The sequence below is a fragment of the Bufo bufo genome, chromosome 11, assembly GCF_905171765.1.
Source record: "Bufo bufo chromosome 11, aBufBuf1.1, whole genome shotgun sequence".
NCBI classification, from domain to species: domain Eukaryota; kingdom Metazoa; phylum Chordata; class Amphibia; order Anura; family Bufonidae; genus Bufo; species Bufo bufo.
In genome coordinates this window covers 50223704-50244460 of record NC_053399.1, presented here as the reverse complement: position 1 = coordinate 50244460, position 20757 = coordinate 50223704, and the positions used below count along the sequence as shown (strand labels likewise).

At 52.6% G+C, this 20757-nt stretch overlaps 1 protein-coding gene across 2 annotated transcripts in view; it reads left to right on the top strand.

Moving 5' to 3' along the window:
• Nucleotides 1–4213: 4213 nt before the first annotated feature.
• ARHGAP11A (Rho GTPase activating protein 11A) overlaps nt 4214–20757 on the top strand; it is a 36322-nt gene continuing 19778 nt past the window's right edge. For both annotated transcript variants that reach the window (XM_040411765.1, XM_040411764.1), the window contains exons 1-3: nt 4214–4562; nt 11125–11195; nt 20252–20348. In XM_040411765.1, the coding sequence (XP_040267699.1) occupies nt 4428–4562; nt 11125–11195; nt 20252–20348 (303 nt within the window). In that variant the 5' untranslated portion in view covers nt 4214–4427. The remainder of the gene's footprint in view (nt 4563–11124; nt 11196–20251; nt 20349–20757) is intronic.

The window sequence follows — 20757 nt, the reverse complement described above, 5'->3', positions numbered from 1 at the left end:
AACATGTTCATTTTCTTGGATGGGATTGTTGAGCATTGTTGGATGGGATTGTTCATTCATAAAGTAGGCAGCGCAGGCACGTGACGTCAGTCAGTTATGGCCGGCCGCCTGCCCTGCTCTGCCTGCTACAGGACATTTAGTAAGTAGTACAGGTGGGGCTGGGCATCGGAACTTCAATTAAAGTTATTATTATAAAAGGTTTAGGCATTAAGGAAGTGAGTGAGCGGCATGGCCGGAGTACAGTGACCACACCGGCCCCACCGCATTTGCATGACAGCGGCCCCTCCCACAGGTTTAGCTCCGGTATATTAGGGCATCTGTGGATGCCACTATTATGGGGTGGGGGATATGTGGATGGCACTGTTATGGAGGGGGATATGTGGATGGCACTGTTATGGGGGGGGGGATCTGTGGGTGACACATATATAGCAGTGCCATCCACAGATCCACCCCCAATAACAGTGCCATCCACAGATCCCCCTCCATAACAGTGCCATCCACAGATCCCCCCATAACAGTGCCATCCACAGATCCCCCCCCAATAACAGTGCCATCCACAGATCACCACTCCATAACAGTGCCATCCGCAGATCAGCCCCTATAACAGTGCCATCCGCAGATCACCCCCCCATAACAGTGCCATCCACAGATCAGCCCCCATAACAGTGCCTTCCACAGATCTCCCCCCCATACCACAGTGCCATCCACAGATCTCCCCCCCATAACAGTGCCATCCACAGATCATCCCCCCATAACAGTGCCACCCACAGATCAGCCCCCATAACAGTGCCTTCCACAGATCTCCCCCCCATAACAGTGCCATCCACAGATCCCCCCATAACAGTTCCATCCACAGATCCCCCCATAACAGTGCCATCCACAGATTCCCCCATAGTAGTGTCATGCACAGACCACCATTAGTTCAAAACCCACCAAAAGCACACCTTTTGGTTTAAATTTTAAAAAAAATTATTTTCCTCCTCAAAAACCTAGGTGCGTCTTATAGGGCGAAAAATACGGTAGTAATAAAATGTCGGAAAACCCTTTTAAAATAATTTCCATTCTTTTGACAAAATCTGCAGCGTCTGGAGGCACCGTAACCCGGCTGTGGGGCACTTCTAGCAAAATCTTGTATGATTCTGCCTTGAAGCTCCTGCCAGTCCATTGAAGGCAGTGATTTAGACACATGTTCACCTATAGGTTGACCTATATTGTGCCACTGCGGGTGGTGCAATGTGAGACTGATTCTAGGCCTGTGATGGCACTCCAGCTGTGGTAAAACTACAACTCCCAAGATGTACATTGGCTTGGTTGTTCTCAGAACTAATGAATGGAGCATGCTGGGAGTCATTCACCACAGCTGGAGTGTCGGAGGTTAGCCACCACGGTTCTAGGCCATTAATGCACAACCCTGATGACCTCCTCTTTGTGGCCTCCAGTCACTTATGTGGTTTCCACCTGGACACTTTTTGCTTCTTTAGGCGTTTCACCCGAGTGTGTTTGGTCCAGAAGACGTGTTCCGTATGACGGACGTATTTCCCAGACTGAACACCGCTCCTCGGACCTGAACTCACGATGAGTTATGACACGGTCAGTTCCTTTCTGACATGATGCCGTGAGGACAATACAGTAGACCCATGGCCATGCAGGAACTCATAGCACCATAAGTCATTATGATGCTGTGAGTTCGGGTTAGAGAAGCAGTGTTCTGTCGGGGAAATGCGCCCATCACATGGAGTGTGTTTCCGGGACCAAACACACTTTATGGGTATTTATATAGACTCAGTTAATATGGTTACTCTTATGCCCTAAGATTTGTTGGATGGGTTCTACACTGTTCTTATGGCAGAGGCGATCATTACTTGCTCGGCTCGGCTATTTTCGGAAGTCCCACTGAAATGAATGGGAGGCACACCGCTCCATTCACATCTATGGTGCTGAACGAAGCGGTGCACTATTTTCAGAGCTCTCATAGGAATGAATGGAGGGCGGCCGCACATGCGCTGTGCATCCTCCAGGACTTTGCCGGCTCCATTCTAGGCATAGGTGCCATATAACCCCAATGTCTGAGATGGGAATAACCCTTTAATGCTTATTTTGCATCCATTTTAGCCATTTCAGTCCGAAATCCGTTATTTTAGACCAGGGCTGCCCAACCTGCGGCCCTCCAGCTGCTGTATAACTACAACTCCCACAATGCCCTGCTGTAGACTGTCCAGGCATGCTTGAAGGCCGCAGCTTGGGTATCCCTTTTTTAGACGGAAAAAGTCCTCCACAAAGAACTTCTTTCCGTCTAAAATAACGGATCTCAGATGATTTAAACCGGACGCAAAATGGGCATTAGCGGATACTCAAAATAAAGGATCCTTTTTTAAAAAAAAAATCTCTTCTGATGGATCAGAAGAGCGGAAAATGAAACGGTGATGTGAACCCGGCCTAAGCAGCGCATGCACATTAGGTTGGAAAATGCAGCTGCTCACAGTGGGTATCGTACAGCGCATAACCGGGCTGGTGTGCACAAATACCGGATAGTGACATCACAGGCATACTGGCCAGGCTAACTGCTATAGAGGGGAAGGGCTTTTCAGCAAGTAATGCCCCTGGGCACTCGGAGCACCAGGCAGCGCCCCTGGGCACTCGAAGCACCAGGCAGCGCCCCATTGCACTCGGAGCACCAGGCAGCGCCCCATGGCACTCGGAGCACCAGGCAGCGCCCCATTGCACTCGGAGCACCAGGCAGCGCCCCATGGCACTCGGAGCACCAGGCAGCCCCCCATGGCACTCGGAGCACCAGGCAGCGCCCCATGGCACTCGGAGCACCAGACACTGCCCCTGGGCACTCGGAGCACCAGACACTGCCCCTGGGCACTCGGAGCACCAGACACCGCCCCTGGGCACTCGGAGCACCAGACACCGCCCCTGGGCACTCCGAGCACCAGACACCGCCCCTGGGCACTCGGAGCACCAGACACCGCCCCTTGGCACTCAGAGCACCGCCCCTGGGCCCTCGGAGCACCAGGCACCACCCCTGGGCCCTTGGAGCACCAGACACCACCCCTGGGCACTCGGAGCACCAGACACTGCCCCCGGGGCACCAGGCACCGCCCCCAGGCACTTGGAGCACCAGACACAGCCCCTGTGCATTTGGAGCACCGCCCCTGGGCACTTGGAGCACCGCCCCTGGGCACTTGGAGCACCGCCCCTGGGCACTTGGAGCACCGCCCCTGGGCACTCGGAGCACCAGACACCGCCCCCGGGGCACTTGGAGCACCAGGCACCGCCCCTGGGCACTTGGCGCACCAGGCACCACCCCATGGCACTTGGAGCACCAGGCACCGCCTCTGGGCACTTGGAGCACCAGGCACCGCCCCTGGGCACTTGGAGCACCAGGCACCGCCCCTGGGCACTTGGAGCACCAGGCACCGCCCCTGGGCACTTGGAGCACCAGGCACCGCCCCATGGCACTCGGAGCACCGCCCCATGGGACTTGGAGCACCAGACACCGCCCCCGGGGCACTCGGAGCACCAGACACCGCCCCTGGGGCACTTGGAGCACCAGACACCGCCCCCGGGGCACTTGGAGCACCAGACACCGCCCCTGGGCACTTGGAGCACCAGGCACCGCCCCATGGCACTTGGAACACTTATTTGCATATGGCTTGGACTTCTTTTTTGGAACATTGCAGCCGCAGAAATGACAGATTGTAAGCTCTTGGGAGCAGGGCTCTCCTTCCTTGTTGTAATTGTGGACCTGTTTGCTGCTGTTATTTATGACTCTGTTTGTACATGAACCCCCTGAACTGTAAAGCGCTGCGGTCGGAACATGTGTGACAGACACAGATGAAGCTGCTGACAGACACAGATGAAGCTGCTGACAGACACAGATGAAGCTGCTGACAGACAGGCTCACATGCCAAGAATGTTCACCTCAAAATGTAAGCACTAAATAAGCAGCTTTCTTTACTTTCTCCGGCACCGCACACGTCACGCGCTCCCCCCTCCCTGATAACAGCCTCTGCAGGAGTCCAGTCATGTCGCGTCACGTGACAGGAGGACGTTCAAACGCCAATCAGCTCCCTGGAAGGTTTGTTTTGCCCGATCAGGCGCCAGCAGGGGCAGCCCTGTTACCACGGGAACCAGGGGGCCTGAGATTTTGAACCCGCGCTGACCAATCAAAACGTAGTAGCTGAGAGCGGGTAGAGAGGAGACGGAGAGCAGAGTGGGGACAAGGCAGAGAGACGTTTATCGGAGGGCAAAGCAAGTGAGATGGGTGCGGGAAGTGAAGGGACGGGCGGTACGGGACGGGTGTGAACGGGCGGGCACAGGGGATGAGCACACAGAGGCTGCTGAGGGTTGTAGTGGGTTTCTTGTGTGCGGTACATAGAGGCTGATGAGAGTAGTAGTGAGCGGCTGTCAGTGCAGTTGTAATGATGAAGATGGCGCCTGACTTCCTGAACCTGTCCCGGCTGGCGGTCATCCAGCAGCTGCGCTCCTACGGCATCAAGATCAAACACTGGAACAGCAAGTCCCGGAGCGACCCCGGGAGAGGAGGGTGGCCGGCGGTAAGTGGGGGCTGCATGCAGATGATGGGGGTTGTCCTTCTTTTTTCTGCTCTTGCAGGAATGTGCTTTATTTATTTTTTAGCTTATACTGGAGAAAACCCTGAGCCTTGTCCCCGGGCGACCCTCGTCCTGGACCTGCAGAAGCCTCCTGTATGCAGCAGAGCCGAGTGTGCACGGCGGCCGAGCAGTCCTTCCAGTCAGACGCCTGGTCCCATTGACAGGACTGGTCCGTGCCGCTAGTTTTTTAGCTACTTTCACACTTGCGGCAGAGAGATCCGGCAAAACGTATGTCAACTGATGGCATTTGTTAGGGCTCTTTCACACTTGCGGCAGGACGGATCCTACATGCTGTTCACCATGTCGGATCCGTCCTGCCGCTATTTCGCCGGACCGCCGCTCCGTCCCCATTGACTATAATGGGGGCGGAGCTGCGGTGCACGGCGAAAGCTGCCGGACTAAAAAGTCCTGCATGTCCGACTTTTTAGTCCGGCCGCTTTCGCCGCGCTGCGCCGGAGCTCCACCCCCGTCCCCATTATAGTCAATGGGGATGGAGCGGTGGCACGGCGAAATAGCGGAAGGACGGATCCGTCATGGTGAACAACCTGTCGGATCCGTCCTGCCCGCAAGTGTGAAAGTAGCCTTAGACTGATCAGGATCCTGATCCGTCTGACAAATGCATTAAAATGGCGGATCCGTCTCTCCGGTGTCATCCTGAAAAACGGATCTGGCATTTATTTTTTTCACATTTTTTGGTGTGCGCATACATTTTCCGGATTTTTGGCCGGAGATAAAACCGTAGCATGCTGCGGTATTATCTCCGTCCACTGAACTGAAGACATCCTGATGCAAACTGAACGGATTGCTCTCCATTCAGAATGCATGGGGATGTACCTGATCAGTTCTTTTCCGGTATAGAGCCCCTGGGACAGAACTCTATGCCGGAAAAGAAAAACGCAAGTGTGAAGGTACCCTTATGTTGTTAACTTCGGTATTAAGAACCGGCAGAGGATCCCAATACCAGAATTAAACGGATCCGTTTTGATTTTGCACATCAGGATGCCGCCGTTCCGTTAGGATGCGTTTGTGTGAAATCAAAACGGGAAAAACCGGATCCATCACTAAATACATTAAAGGTTGATGGGTGACGGATCCGTTTTTTTAGGCTCCTAAAAAAACCAAAACCTGTTTTATCACCGGACACAAAACCGCAGCTTGCAGCAAAACCGGTAGACGTCCTGATGCATCCCGACCGCATCTCTTCCCATTCAGAATGCGTGAGGACTAAACAAACGTTTTTTCCGGGATTGAGATCCTCTGCCGGAAAGCAACAATGCAAGTGTGAAAGTAGCCTTAACTGCCCCGTCTGCTGTGAATGGGTGGTCCAGGGTATGTCTTTATTTACGGAAACAGCCGGGAGGCTGATAAGACGTACACTTGCCCGCCCGTCCAGCGCCGCTGCTCGGTTCTTTTGCCCAGGCTACAGCCAAAACAGTAAGGCTAGGTTCACATCTGCAGCGGAGCCCCCATCGCAGATTGTGTTAAAAAAAAAATCACTGCATGTAGCAGTGTTTTGACCAGCAATATGGCGGTATTCAAACCAGGCACCCGCCAGACCCCATTATAGTGACAGGGATGACTGGCATATGCCAGGACCGAATCCTAGCTCTAATGTGCACAAAGTGACTGGGTGTGACGCAGGGAGGACGGTGGGCGGCACTGGTCCAGAGCTGGCGGAGGTGAGGGAGGGCAGGTCTTTTAGCTTAGCAGGCTCACTTCACTGCCTTGGACGCCCCTTTTATAGGTCTGTGAGCCCTTTAACTTTGAGAATATGCGACTTTAGGCATAAAACTTATTGCAGAGTCGGGCACGGTTAAAATCCTGTATGTTGGCAAATAAGTTGGTGAAATTCTGAAGGGTGTGAAGCTGAGAATGGGACGTGCAGCCGGCACCAGCTGTAAATGCTGAGTGATCTCAGAGGTGTCCACAAGGACGGGTGGCGCATTTCCTGTCACAGGAAGTATCGGGGGAACTGAACAGACAAAAGGTTGGAGCACATGACGATCCTGCTGAGCATGCGCTCCGTGATCACCCTGTCAGTACGGGCAGTGCTATACCAGACACCGACCCTACTGTTACTCTGGCACTGTCCTGTCAGTGCTGCTAGGGGCACAACCCCTACATTTATTCCTGAACTGCAAGTAGGATTAATGGAGGAACGGCACAGCATAGTTATAGGAAAGGATGTCAGGATTGTTACTACCTGGGCAATGCAAGTAGATGCCAAAACAGACCTGTCAGGAGGGGTGAGGGGCCCTCCTTCCAGGGGTCTTCCAGTAATGGCCGCTTGCCGTGGGCATGGTCTCGTGCATTGCTCCAGTATAAGGTAGGATAACGGCTCAGTTTTCCTTCCTTTCAGGTACAGATGTGTTCTTGTGTGTCTCTTCTAGCCATTGTGTGGCCCCTCCTGCCGCCAGCGCTGCTTCTCTTTTGGGGACATTGCTACTAGAGTTTCGCCCTCTTTTTCTACCTGCACAATGATTTCCATACAAAGGAAGTTCAAAAACCTCCTGAATGGAAATCCAATTTTCGGGGCTGAAAGAGTCTGTCCCTCGCTGCTCAGGAGGCGGCCATTCACCTTCAGTATCTTTCCCAACTCCCCCGTACATGTACATGCTGGGTTCTGCCCAATGTATATGTGTTGTCAATGTGGAGAGAAGAGACTGGCGGCAGCGTATCGCCTGTCAGAGCAAAAGAACCCGGCTCCTAATACAGATTAGGCTACTTTCACACTAGCGTTTTTCTTTTCCGGCGCTGAGTTCCGTCCTAGGGGCTCAAATCCGGAAAAGAACTGATCAGTTTTATCCTAATGCATTCTGAATGGAGAGCAATCCGTTCAGGATGCATCAGGATGTCTTCAGTTCAGTCTTTTTGACTGATCAGGCTTTTCAGAAAACCGTAGCATGTTGTATTTTTACCTCCGGCCAAAAATCCGGAACACTTTGACTGAACGCCGGATCCGGCCTTTTTTTTCCATTGACTTGCATTAACGCCGGATCCGGCGCTGTGTGTTCCGTCAAACCGGATCCGGCTTTTGCATGTTAAACCCGAAAAATTTGAAAAAAAAGTTAGTCCATAAATGGCGGATCCGTTTTTTCCAATGCATTTTTTTATTGTGATCAAAATCCTGATCAGGATTCAAATGTAATCTGTTTTCACACGTTTTTCCGGATCCGGCAGGCAGTTCCGGTGATGGAGTTGAACGCCGGATTCAAACAACGCTAGTGTGAAAGTAGCCTAAGACTGTCAGCAGGATCGTCCCCGCACTGACTGATAGCCCAGATCGGAGTAATGCCTGTTTAATCCCCCCCCCTAGTTGCTGCTGTAAAGAGCGACTGACATCAAGGAAGTCCGATATCTGGAGGAGCTCCGTCTGTCTCATCGGCTCCCGTCACTATAGTCGTAGTGCACCGATGCTATGGCACAGGCGCAGTGTAAGGCCTCGTGCACACAACTGTATTTTCCATGGTTTTTGTGGATAGTACACTGACCCATTTATCTTGATGGGGCTATGCACACATTAATATCTTTTGTACATCCGTGTAGCCTTTCCCCAAATGATACAGCACATTCTGTTCTCGTCCGTATTGTGGATGAGGATAGCCTTTTCTATGGATGGTAGTGTGTCAGAGCGGTGGCTTCACTTTAATAAAAAAAAAAACGAAATAAGTTGTGGAAAAAATACCTACCGGTAAATTTCAGCGTATATTTCCTTGCCCTAGAACATGGGGGCCTTAGCCCCTAATCTTCACTGGTTTTGATTTCAGGGGTAATTTTATTTTTTTCAGCTCATACATGTAGGTGGCTGTATGAATGAGATGTGGAGTTAAAGAGGACCTTTCACTAGAATAGAAAATGGAAACGAACTATACAGACATGGAGAGCGGCGCCCAGGGATCTCCCTGCACTTACTATTATCCCTGGGCGCCGCTCCGTTCTCCCGGTATAGGCTCCGGTAGCTTCAGATTTTCGGCTCAACTGGGTGGACCCTGCCGGCGTCTCCTTCTCCCAGGCTCTAGTGCTGGCCAATCGCAGCGCTCAGCTCATAGCTTGAGAGGTTTTCTTTTCTCTCAGGCTATGAGCTGAGCGCTGCGATTGGCCAGCACTCCAGCCTGGGAGAAGGAGACGCCGGCAGGCTCCACCCAGTTGAACCGAACATATGAAGTTACCGGAGCCTATACCGGGAGAATGGAGCGGCGCCCAGGGATAATAGTAAGTGCAGGGAGATCCCTGGGCGCCGCTCTCCATGTCTGTATGCTTAGTTTACATTTTTTTATTCTAGTGAAAGGTCCTCTTTAAAGGGTTTGTCTCACTTCAGCAATTTGGCATTTATCATGTAAACAAAGTTAAAGTAGCTCTGTCACAAAAAATTGTTAGAATGGTACATGATGTAATCTTACCAGTGACCTGTATCTGTGAGTTATAACCCGCTCCCTTCTCTTCCTCAGCTGTGTCATGTGACTGACTAGAGTTGTTGCGATACCAAATTTTTGATTCGGTTTCGATACCATGAAAAAGTATTGCGATACTCGATACCATTCGATACCACGCGAAAAAAATAAACAAAAAAAGCCACGTGCATTCCTCATTTTTAAAAATGGCGAATCGCGCAGTTTTTATTTTATTTTTTCTGTTCCGGCATTCACCACCTAGATTTTTTTTTTATATTTTAATAGTTTGGACTTTTCTGACGTGGCGATGTAATATGTTTATTTATATATTTTATATGTGAAATTGGGAAAAGGGGGGTGATTTATACTTCATATTTTAGTGTTTTGTTTTTTTTTCACTTTTTATTTAATAACTATTTCCCCCCTTAGGGGCTAGAACCTGGGATCTTTCATCCCTTTTCCTATTCACCCTGAAAGATCTCTATCAGGGTGAATAGGACTCCACACTGTCCCTGCTGCTCTGTGCTTTGTGCACACAGCATCAGGGATGTTACCATGGCAACCAGGTCTTCTGTAGCGTCCTGGCTGCCATGGTAACCGATCGGAGCCCCAGGCTTACACAGCTGGGGCTCCGATCAGAAGCTGCCACTGCACCACCAATGAGGGGGAGTGGAGAGGTCCCTGTGGCCACTGCCACCAATGATTTTAATACTGGAGGGTTGAGAGGGGCCGGCGCACTGTGCCACCAATGATTTTAATGGGATGGGGGGATTGAGGGGGGGGGGGGCACACTGCACCACCAATGATTTTACCCCTTTATACAGGAGGCGGGTACTAGCAGATCAGCGGCAGTTAACTGCCGCTGATCGCAGCTCCCTGTCAGGGGCAGGGTGCCGGCAATGCGATTCTGCTGCCGGCACCCGCCTCCTGTATGTGTTAAAGACTGACTACTGTATATGAGTCCAGACTTTCACTATTAGGCCACACAGAGCGGCGCCCAGCGATGTCTCAGCACTCACCATTTAGTCCTGGGCGCCGCTCCGTTCGCCCGCAGTGCCCCATTACTGTCTCCTCTCCTGCTCCACATGCTGCTGATTACTATCGGAGCGATGGGAGGAGACATCAGCTTCACTAGTGGGCGTTCCTTCTCCCTGGCTGTAGCGCTGTCCAATCGCAGCGCAGGGAAAAGGAACGCCCACTAGTGAAGCTGATGTCTCCTCCCATCGCTCCGATAGTAATCCTATCATTGGTGGCGCAGTGCGCCCGCCCCTCCTCCGCCCCTCTCTTCTCATTGCCGCCCCTCCTCCACCCCCTCTCTTCTCATTGCCGCCCCTCCTCCGCCCCTCTCTTCTCATTGGTGGCAGCGGCAGCAGCACAGGGGGAGGGAGGACAGCTTCCTTCTCCCCGTGCTGCTGAGAGAGAACATGAGCGCGCCGATAGCAGCGCGCTCATGTTCAGAGATACCAGACTGCGCAGAAGCGCAGCCCAGTATCGAAAAAAACGGAAATCCCGGTATCGTATCGATACCGGGACAAAAGTATCGATTGGGTATCGAAATTTCGATACCCGCAACAACCCTATGACTGACAATCAAACTCTCCAAATAACAGCATCTTATGTGTGGACAGGAAGTCAGTTTCTCCATGTATTCTTATGGGAGCCTCAATGTCCGTCTCCTAATGAATAGAGAAGTAACTGACTTCCTGTCCTGGGTCAGAACACGACACGGCTGAGGATCAGAAGGGAGGTTATAACTCACATATACCGTCACTGATAAGATTACCTTCACTACAGATTACATCATGTACCTTTCTAACAGGTCAGAGAATAACATTTGTGGGAGTGCTACTTTTTGTCAAGATGATGAATACCATCTGCTAAGGTGACACGGCCCCTTTACTGGTGTTATGAACATTTGGGCAGCACAATGGACCATTTTGTCCTGAGCTCCCGTAACGAGCCATACACCAGAGACCTTCCTGTGCGGCGGTCTGGGGTTCGGGACGTCTGTACAGTAAATATATTGTGATTTACGTTGATGTGCTTGTCACTTTTATCTGTTTTTGCCATTATTGCTCAATGTAAATTGATAACTTTGTTACTGTGTTATTTAGGGGAAGATCTTTGGAGCGCCTCTTCATACCCTGCCACAACTGAATATTCCAGCGTATGGAAATATACCAGCGTGAGTGTGAATTGTACATGTGTTATATGCTTGTGTCTGAGTGTAGTGCCCATGTGGCAGTTGTAAGCCGCACAGGGCACTCCAGGGTGTAATGGTACGACGTGCCCGGTTATCTCAGCCAGAGATCAGCAACTGTTCTGAAACTACAACTCCCAGAATCCTCCTTTCACTTCCATGAGAGTTACAAGAACAGTCAAGAAAGCGTGCATGCTGGGAGTTGTAGTTTCACAGCAGCTGGAGTGCCGAAGGTTGCTGATTCCTGGTCTAGAGAAATAAGGTCCGTTTCACACAGCGGTGTATTCCTGTGCAGAAGCCAACCCGGTTTAGGACATAATTTATCAATTTAACTGCAGCTTCCATCTGCATCTGTGCACGCGCCACGCCAAGAACAGGCATGTCTGTCCATGGCGATGTTGCAGCGTTAATTCATTAAACGATTGAAAGCAATGGGAGACGGATCCAGTATGGCTGCCAGTGAGCTTTTAGTGCCAAATTCCACCGGCGAAAGTGTGTACAGGGCCTTAGGTTGTTCAGTTTCAAGATGAAATCGGACAATAGCCCCTTTAAGGGTCCATTCACACATGCGTAGTGCATTGCGGATCCGCAATACACCCGGCCGGCACCCCCATAAGAAATGCCTATTCTTGTCTGCAATTGCGGACAAGAATAGGACATGTTATTTTTTTTTTTCGGGTGCTGCGGATCGGAAGATCGGGGGGGCGCTCCGAAAATGCGGATGCGGAGAGCATATAGTGTGCTCTCTGCATCCATTCTGTCCCCATAGAGAATGAATGGGTCCGCATCAGTTCCACAATTTGCGGAACGGATGTGGACCCATTATTACGGATTTGTGAATGGAGCCTTAATTGCATCCTAGAAAATGGATGATAAGGGCACCTTTTCAAAGGCTTTGAATGGGCCGAAACGCATTAACAACTGTTGTTAAGATAATAAAAGTATATTGAAGAAAGCGAATGTTAGGATCATTTGTTTCCAAAATGACCGGGAACGTGCACCGCCATAAGACCAAGTGCTGACCAGATCTTCTACATGTTTAAGTTGGATGCAGGCAGGCTTTAAGTTCTCTTTTAAAGGGCACCTGTCAGCAGATTGGTCCTATGACACTGGCTGACCTGTTACATGTGCACTTGGCAGCTGAAGACATCTGTGTTGGTCCCATGTTCAAATGTGCCCGCATTGCTGAGAAAAATTGTGTTTTATTATATGCAAATGAGCCTCTAGGAGCAACGGGGGCGTTGTTGTTACACCTTGACGCTCAGCAGTCTCTGCAATTGCCTTGCCCTCTACTCTAGTGTACAGTACAGATGTAGTGTAAAGTCTCCCAGACACATGTGCACAGTCCTCTGTGGTTAGTCATCCGATATGCAAAGTCCAGTACTAGTAAAGGGGGTTTTATGAAGGACTCTCTAATGCACAGGTCTGCAGTGGATTGTCTGAGTAGACGGCTCCTTTTAATATTGGAGTCTCCTGTGGCTGAAGATCTAGAACTTGGGCGTCCATGTGACATGGACGGCCTGGTACTGAGGACGGCCTCCTTTCAGCAGCTCTTTACTTTGGCTCAGCGGGGAATCCTGGGTCACCATCCAAGGTAAAAATGGGAATGTGCTCCCTGCTGGAGCACTGCTGCCTTCTCAAACAGCTGATCGGCAGGCGTCCTGGGTGTCAGACCCCCGCCGATCAGAAGCTGATGATCTATCCAGAGTTGTAGTGCAGAACCCCTTTTAAATGTTCATTCTCCATCTGCGATTGCAACCCTTTTTTTTTCCAGAAGAGAAGGCATCTGTTGTATCCATCACCATAGAGTTCCACAATTTTTTTTTTGGGACTTTGCAGGATGGAAAAACGTGGTACACCACACTTTCCGTTCGTGCAGAATCCTGCAAAAAAGTCTAAATAACATGAGGCTATTATAGCCCAGTGATAAAGTCCAGTCCAATTTATCCACTACATACTGCACTACAGACATACATCATGATGTATGCGGTGCTCTGTGTGTGTGGTGTGCGTGCAAGTTCAGTCAGTTTTGTTTGGGATTGCGTTCCGTTCAGTTTTTTTTCCGCACGAATGCAATGCGTTTTACACGCGCGTGATAAAAACTGAAGGTTTACTAACCAGATCTCTTAGCAACCATCCGTGAAAATCACATCACACTTGCTTTCGGATGCAATGCGTATTTCACGCAGCCCTATTCACTTCTATCGGGCCAGGGCTGCGTGAAAAACGCAGAATGTAGAACATGCTGCGTTTTTCACGGAACGCAGAACTGATGCGTGAATAAAACGCTCATGTACACAGACCCATGGAAATGAATGGGTCAGGATTCAGTGCGGGTGCTATGCGTTCACGTCATGCTTTGCACCCGTGCTGAAAACTCGCTCGTAAATGAGTAAAATGGTGTGAACAGGCGTCTACGCTTGGACAGGCATTTTTCTGACCTCTGTTCTCAATTAGGGCTGCAGCGATTAATCAACGTTATCGATAATATTCGATAACGGGATTCGTTGTCAACGAATCCCGTTATCGAATAATCGGCCGATTCGTTGCTATGCCTGCGGGTCCTTGAACTTTAGATCACCGCATCTTTATTACCTTACAATGGAGCTTCAGTAACGGGCAGAGCAGACGGTGGCGTAATGTCACTTACTCACGTGAAGCGCATGCTCCGCCTGTTTCATTCATAAAGTGGGCGGAGCAGGTGCGTCACGTAAGTAAGTGACGTTACGCTGCCGCCCACTCTGCCTGTTACTGGAGCTTCATTGTAAGGTAAAAGACGATGCGGTGATAAAGTTACTGCCGATTAAGGAATACTGCTGTGAGCGGCGGGGCCGGGGCTGTTATGGGAGGGGGATCTGTGGATGGCACTTATAGCATAAGATGCTATATAGTGTCATCCACAGATCCATCCCCATAACAGCGCCATTCACAATTTGTTTCAATATGGCCTTTGAACATAATTTTTCAAGTAAAATCATATAAACCCCTTTTCTCGCCCATATTCCTTGGGGGACACAGGAAACCATGGGTATAGCTCTGCTCCCTAGGAGGCGTGACACTAAGTGAAAGCTGTAAGCCCCTCCTCCATCAGCTATACCCTTCAGCCTGGAGAAGAGACTGCCAGTTTTTGCTTAGTGTCCAAGGAGGCAAGACACCCCCTGCTTATGCAGGGTTGTTTTCCTATGATTTTTTATTTTTGCGTTATTTGTTGTTTTTAATTCGATTTTTTTCTACCTACAGGGACAACAGAGGCGCATTAGACCCCTCTGTTTCTCCCGGGGTTGAGTTGCGCCAGTGCCGGTAATTCCGCACTGCCGCCTCCCCCACAGAAGACAAGGTGGACCAGGGCAGCCTCGCTCCCCTGCGTCCCGCCAGCTCAGGGTCGCCCGCACGCCAAGTCCCTCCCCCGGCTTCCTGCCACTGCGGTGCCAGGAGCTGAAGGGGCGACCCCCGCTGGATGGACTGAGGGCGAAGACAGCGTATGGTGAGAGTGGCTGCTCCAGCCTCCCCTTCCTCCCTCCCACCGCTGCTACATCCCCCATGGCCGCTGCTACATCCCCCATGGCCACTGCTACATCGCCTCCCACCCCCCAGAACCCCGCCCCCCCCCCCCCCCCCCCCCCCGGGCATATCGGGACCGTTACCGGGCATAGTTTGGGGGGGAGTTTATCTGGGCAAGTCCTTGGCAGGGACGCTGCCTTACAGGGGACGGCTGGGGGCCGCTTACTTGGCGTGAACGGCGCCATTTCATGGCCGGCACTTCATCACCTTGGGGGTTAAAATCATTTTGCCGCGCGCGCGGCTCTGCTTCTGCTTCAGCGTGGCTGAGGGGGGGCGGAGCTTCCTACATGCGCTCCGCTACTTCCGGTTTCATCGGGCTCCACTTCTCACAGTGCTGCGTGGAATCCTCTCTGCCGTGCGATCCTGAAGCCATTCATCTCCGTGCTGCTGCCTCTCCTCCACAGCCTCCTCAGTCTGTTCCCCTTACCGCTGCCGCTTGCATCATCCGGGTCTGGTAGGACTGTTAACCCCCTCCGTGCCACAGTACTGTTGCTTGGGTGTTATCCCCGTTCCTTTTCTTTGGGGTCTCCCACTTTAAGTGCAACATCTTTTTTCCACCATGTCAGACCCTTCTGCAGCCGCCAAGCCTTGGTACCATGCCTGTACTGCTTGTAGGGAACCCTTTCCCCGGGGGCAGTCTGATCCGCACTGTACTGCATGCCGAGCTCCACCGCAGCCTCAGTCGCCCGCTGTGTCGCTCCCTGCTTCCTCTGACCCGCCTGACTGGGCTAGATCCCTGTCCCAGGCTGTGGAAAGCCTCACTCATGTCGTGGGCCGCCTAATAGACAGGCCACCTACCCCGCAGGACGCCACTCTGACTGTCGCGCCCTCCGGGTCCACTGCTTCTGCCGCTGCAGCGGGTTCACTCTCTCCTAGTGACCCCTCCCGAGCTAGGCACTCTCAGAAGCGTATTAGAGTAGAGCGAGCCTCCTCCTCTGAGGCCTCACTTTCCCCGCCACGCGTGCGCACCCAGACGGGCCTCTCCTCTCCAAGGGATTCGCTCTCTGAAGGTGAATTGGCGGTTTCAGATTTGGAAATGGACTCGGCCCTGCCGTCCAAGCTAGCCTCAGCGATGGGTCAACTCATCTCTGATATTCGTGACACCTTTAAGGTGCAGGATGATCCCCCTAGCTCTGACGCAGCTAGCGTCTCCTTTATCAGACCCAGGCAGGCCTCAAAAGTCTTTCCAATCCACTCTGATTTCTCCTCCGTGGTGTCTAAGGCTTGGGCTCGCCCGGACGCCCGTTTTGTCAAACCCAAGAAGCTGAACATTTGCTATCCTTTTCCAGCCGATGTCGTGGCCACCTGGTCTTCCCCACCCAAGGTGGACCCCCCTGTGGCCCGGCTGTCAAAGAACACGGCCATCCCTGTTCCTGACGGATCCTCTCTTCAGTCAGCGGAGGACCGTCGCATGGAGACCCTTTCCAAGGGCATTTTTGCTGCCTCCGGTTCTGCTCTCAGACCGGTTTTTGCCTCTGCTTGGGCAGGGAAAGCAATCTCTGCTTGGGGTGCGCAGCTGGAACAGGAGTTGGACTCGGACGTCCCCATCCAGGACCTACGGTCCTTGGCCCAGCTTATTATTCGGGCCGGGAATTTTGTTTGTGAGGCCTCCCTTGATGCGGGAGCCCTTATTGCACGCTCCTCCGCCCCGGCAGTTGCCGTCAGGAGGGAGCTCTGGCTGAAGGTTTGGAAAGCGGACGCTGCCTCCAAACGTTCCCTGGCGGGGCTACCGTTTGCGGGTTCCCGCCTTTTCGGGGTCCGCTTAGACGAACTTATTTCGGAGGCCACGGGTGGTAAAAGCACCCATCTTCCTCAACCCCAAGCCAGGGGCGCCCCCCGCGGACGCCCTGGTGCGTCTCGTTTTCGCTCCTCCCGCAGGGCCTCTGGGGCTCCCACCACAGCTGCCGCTTCGGCTCCTCCCCAGGATATAGCGTAGGAAGCCGTTTTTTCGGGCGCAGCCCTCCTGGCGCAAGCCGCAGACTGCCCGCACACCCGCAGCAAAACAGTCCTCTGCCTGAAGGCGCGCCCCCACCCACCCGGGTGGGGGGCCGGCTCCTCCTTTTCAGGGACGTCTGGATGGCTCACGTCTCCGACGCCTGGGCCCTCGAAATTGTGTCCTCCGGATACAAAATCGAATTTGCATCCTTCCCTCCAGATCGGTTCTTTCGCTCCCGCCCGCCGCGGGACCCGAAAAGCGCGGCTGCGTTCTCCGCGGCCGTTCAAGCCTTACTGGACAGGGGGGTGATTACCCCCGTTCCTCTAGAGGAAAGGTTCCAAGGGTTCTACTCGAACCTCTTTGTAGTTCCCAAGAAGGGAGGTTCGGTGCGGCCCATTTTGGACCTCAAAAAGCTCAACCGTTTTCTCCTCCTTCGACGGTTTCGGATGGAGTCCCTCCGTTCCGCGGTGGCTTCCCTGGAGCAGGGAGATTTCATGTCTTCCATCGATATACAGGATGCCTACCTCCATGTTCCGGTAGCCCGGTGTCACCATCGCTTCCTCCGATTCGCCGTGGGGGACCTCCACTTCCAATTTGTCGCCCTTCCCTTTGGGCTGGCAACAGCCCCCCGGGTGTTCACCAAGGTCCTGGCCCCGGTTTTGGCCTTACTCCGTTCCAGGGGTGTTTTTCTGCTACCGTACTTGGACGATATCCTCATCAAGGCTCCGTCCCTTTCTCAAGCGGTTGCCAGCGTGGATCTCACTCTAGAGACTCTGTCGAGGTTCGGTTGGGTCATCAACTTCCCCAAGTCCTCCCTTCCCCCCTCCAGACAACTAGTCTTCCTGGGAATGCTTTTAGACACGGGAGCGGCGGAGGTACGTCTTCCCTCGGAAAAACGTCTGATCCTCCGTGGGGCGGTTCGGGGTCTCCTTCTCCACCGTCAACCGTCCTTCCGCTTCTGCATGCGGGTCTTGGGGCAAATGGTTGCCTGCTTCGAGGCGATCCCATTTGCGCAGTTTCACTCCCGCCCTCTCCAACGGGCGATCCTCTCCTCCTGGGACAAATCGCCGGAGTCTCTGGATCATCCCTTCCATCTATCGCCTCCGGTGCGGTCATCTCTCCGCTGGTGGTTACAGTCCCCTCTTCTGGGCAGGTCTTTTCTGCCACTCAACTGGTTGGTGGTTACAACCGATGCCAGTCTCTTGGGCTGGGGAGGCGTCTTTCCTCCCCGATCCGTCCAGGGCATTTGGTCTCCATCGGAGTCCAAACTCTCGATCAATGTCCTGGAGCTGAGAGCGGCCCTTCTGTCTCTACGACACTGGACTCATCTGCTGAAGGGTCATCCAGTTCGTGTACAATCGGACAACGCCACGGCTGTGGCGTACATAAACCACCAGGGGGGCACTCGCAGCGCTGCAGCAATGCGGGAGGTCACCAGCATTCTCCGTTGGGCGGAAGCCCACGTCCCGGCCCTATCTGCAATTTTTATTCCAGGGGTGGACAATTGGGCGGCGGACTTCCTCAGTCGCACCACCGTCGACCCCGGCGAGTGGTCTCTTCACCCGGAGGTATTCGAGGCCATTTGCCTTCGTTGGGGCATACCGGACGTGGACCTCATGGCCTCAAAATTCAATCACAAGGCCTATCTGTCCAGGGCCAGGGATCCGGGAGCTTGCGGAGCCGACGCCCTCGTTCTTCCTTGGCGAGGCTTCGCGCGCCCATACATATTCCCTCCTATCCCTCTCCTGCCCAAGGTCCTTCGGAAGATTGCGGCGGAAGGCGTCTCGGTGATTCTGGTCGCTCCGGACTGGCCCCGCCGGTCTTGGTATGCCGACCTCATGCTGCTCCTGGCAGACGCGCCCTGGCCGCTGCCCGCCAGGGAAGATCTTCTCTCTCAGGGACCGATCTTCCACCCGCGTTTAGGGTCCCTACGTTTGACGGCGTGGTTGTTGAGACCACCGTCCTGACACGTAGGGGTTTTTCTGCGGACGTCGTCCGCACCATGATCCGCGCCCGTAAGCCGTCCTCTTCTAGGATCTATTATAGGACCTGGAGGACCTTTTTGGGGTTCTGTGCCGATCTGGGGATTCCTCCGCTCCGCTTTTCTCTCCCCACCGTTTTGTCCTTCCTGCAGAGCGGACTGGCCCAAGGTCTAGGCCTTAGTTCTTTGAAGGGTCAGGTGTCTGCGCTGTCCATTCTGTTTCAGCGCCCACTGGCCCCCCTTGGTCCTGTCAAGACCTTCCTTCAGGGCGTGGCTCACGCGGTTCCCCCGTACCGCCCTCCGGTACCGCCCTGGGACCTGAACCTGGTTCTCTCAGCGCTCCAGGCTTCTCCTTTCGAGCCTCTGCGGACGGTTTCCTTGCGACTTCTGTCCTGCAAGGTTATTTTCCTTGTAGCCGTCACCTCTCTTCGGAGGGTGTCCGAATTGGCTGCACTCTCCTGTCTGGAACCTTTCCTAGTGTTCCACCAGGACAAGGTGGTTCTTCGTCCGGTCCCTTCCTTCCTTCCTAAGGTGGTCTCCGCCTTTCATCTGAACGAGGACATCGTTCTCCCCTCTTTGTGTCCTTCCCCTTCCCACCCGCGGGAGAGGAAGCTTCATCGCCTGGACGTTGTCAGGGCGCTCAAGATTTACCTGGAAGTAACCAGCTCTTTCACGCATACTGACTCGCTCTTTGTGGTCCCGGAAGGGTCGCGCAGAGGGATGGCGGCATCCAAAGTTGCTATCGCCCGTTTTGTCAAGATGGCTGTTACTGAGGCTTATCTCGCCAAGGGCAAGGTTCCGCCCCTTGGTGTTACCGCTCACTCCACTAGAGCGGTCGGGGCTTCCTGGGCTCAGAGGAATCGGGCTTCTACGGAGCAGATTTGCAAGGCGGCCACTTGGTCCTCCTTGCACACATTCACCAAGTTCTACAGGGTGCATACTCATGTGTCGGCTGACGCTGCTTTAGGCCGTCTGGTGTTGCAGGCGGCAGTTGATTGATGCCTCTGGTGTTGGTCTAGTTTGTTCTGGTCCCTCCCTTCTGGGACTGCTCTGGAACGTCCCATGGTTTCCTGTGTCCCCCAAGGAATATGGGCGAGAAAAGGAGACTTTTGTATTACTTACCAGTAAAGTCTCTTTCTCGCTCTTCCTTGGGGGACACAGCACCCGCCCTTCATTTGGGTTACAGTTGTGGTTCCGGCTTGGTTGCCCCAGTTGGGGCTCGACAGTTCTTTTTCCGGTTGGTGGTTATCTTTCACTACTTGGACACGCAACTGGCAGTCTCTTCTCCAGGCTGAAGGGTATAGCTGATGGAGGAGGGGCTTACAGCTTTCACTTAGTGTCACGCCTCCTAGGGAGCAGAGCTATACCCATGGTTTCCTGTGTCCCCCAAGGAAGAGCGAGAAAGAGACTTTACTGGTAAGTAATACAAAAGTCTCCTTTTTTTTGTCATTTTGGTGTTTTTTTCCGATTAATCGATGAAATTATCGACAACTAATCGATTATTCAAATAATCGTTAGCTGCAGCCCTATTCTCAATTCTAACCTAGTTTCTCTCTACGGCAGGTTTCTTGTTGGTGCATGCAAGTACTTGGAGGATCATGTACAAACTGAAGGACTTTTTAGGAAATCGGGATCTGTTGCGAGGCAGAAGCTTTTAAAGGTAAGTGCAGTTTCTTACAGTGAATGAGCAACAGAGCAGCAACAGAGCAGGTACCAGTTGTAGTGTTATTCTGGTTGGCATTTCTGTCCTCACTGGATTGCCATTAAAATATCTACCGCCTATTACTAAGGAATTGTTCAGAAAATTAGAGTAACTAAACCTTTGTATCAAATTTTAGTATGTTGTCCCTAATAACTTTTTTTAATATACTTTATTAATATTGTATTTTTCCTAGTCTTTTCCCTACCTAACGTGCACCATTCCCTGTGCGCTTAACACGTTCAGGACCTAGGACGAGAATGCTCATCCTAACTGGCCAGTACTTAAAGGGCTTCTGTCACCCCACTTTTTGGGTACTTATAATCCATATACTGCGATATATCTATACATTATGTTATTAATCATTTTC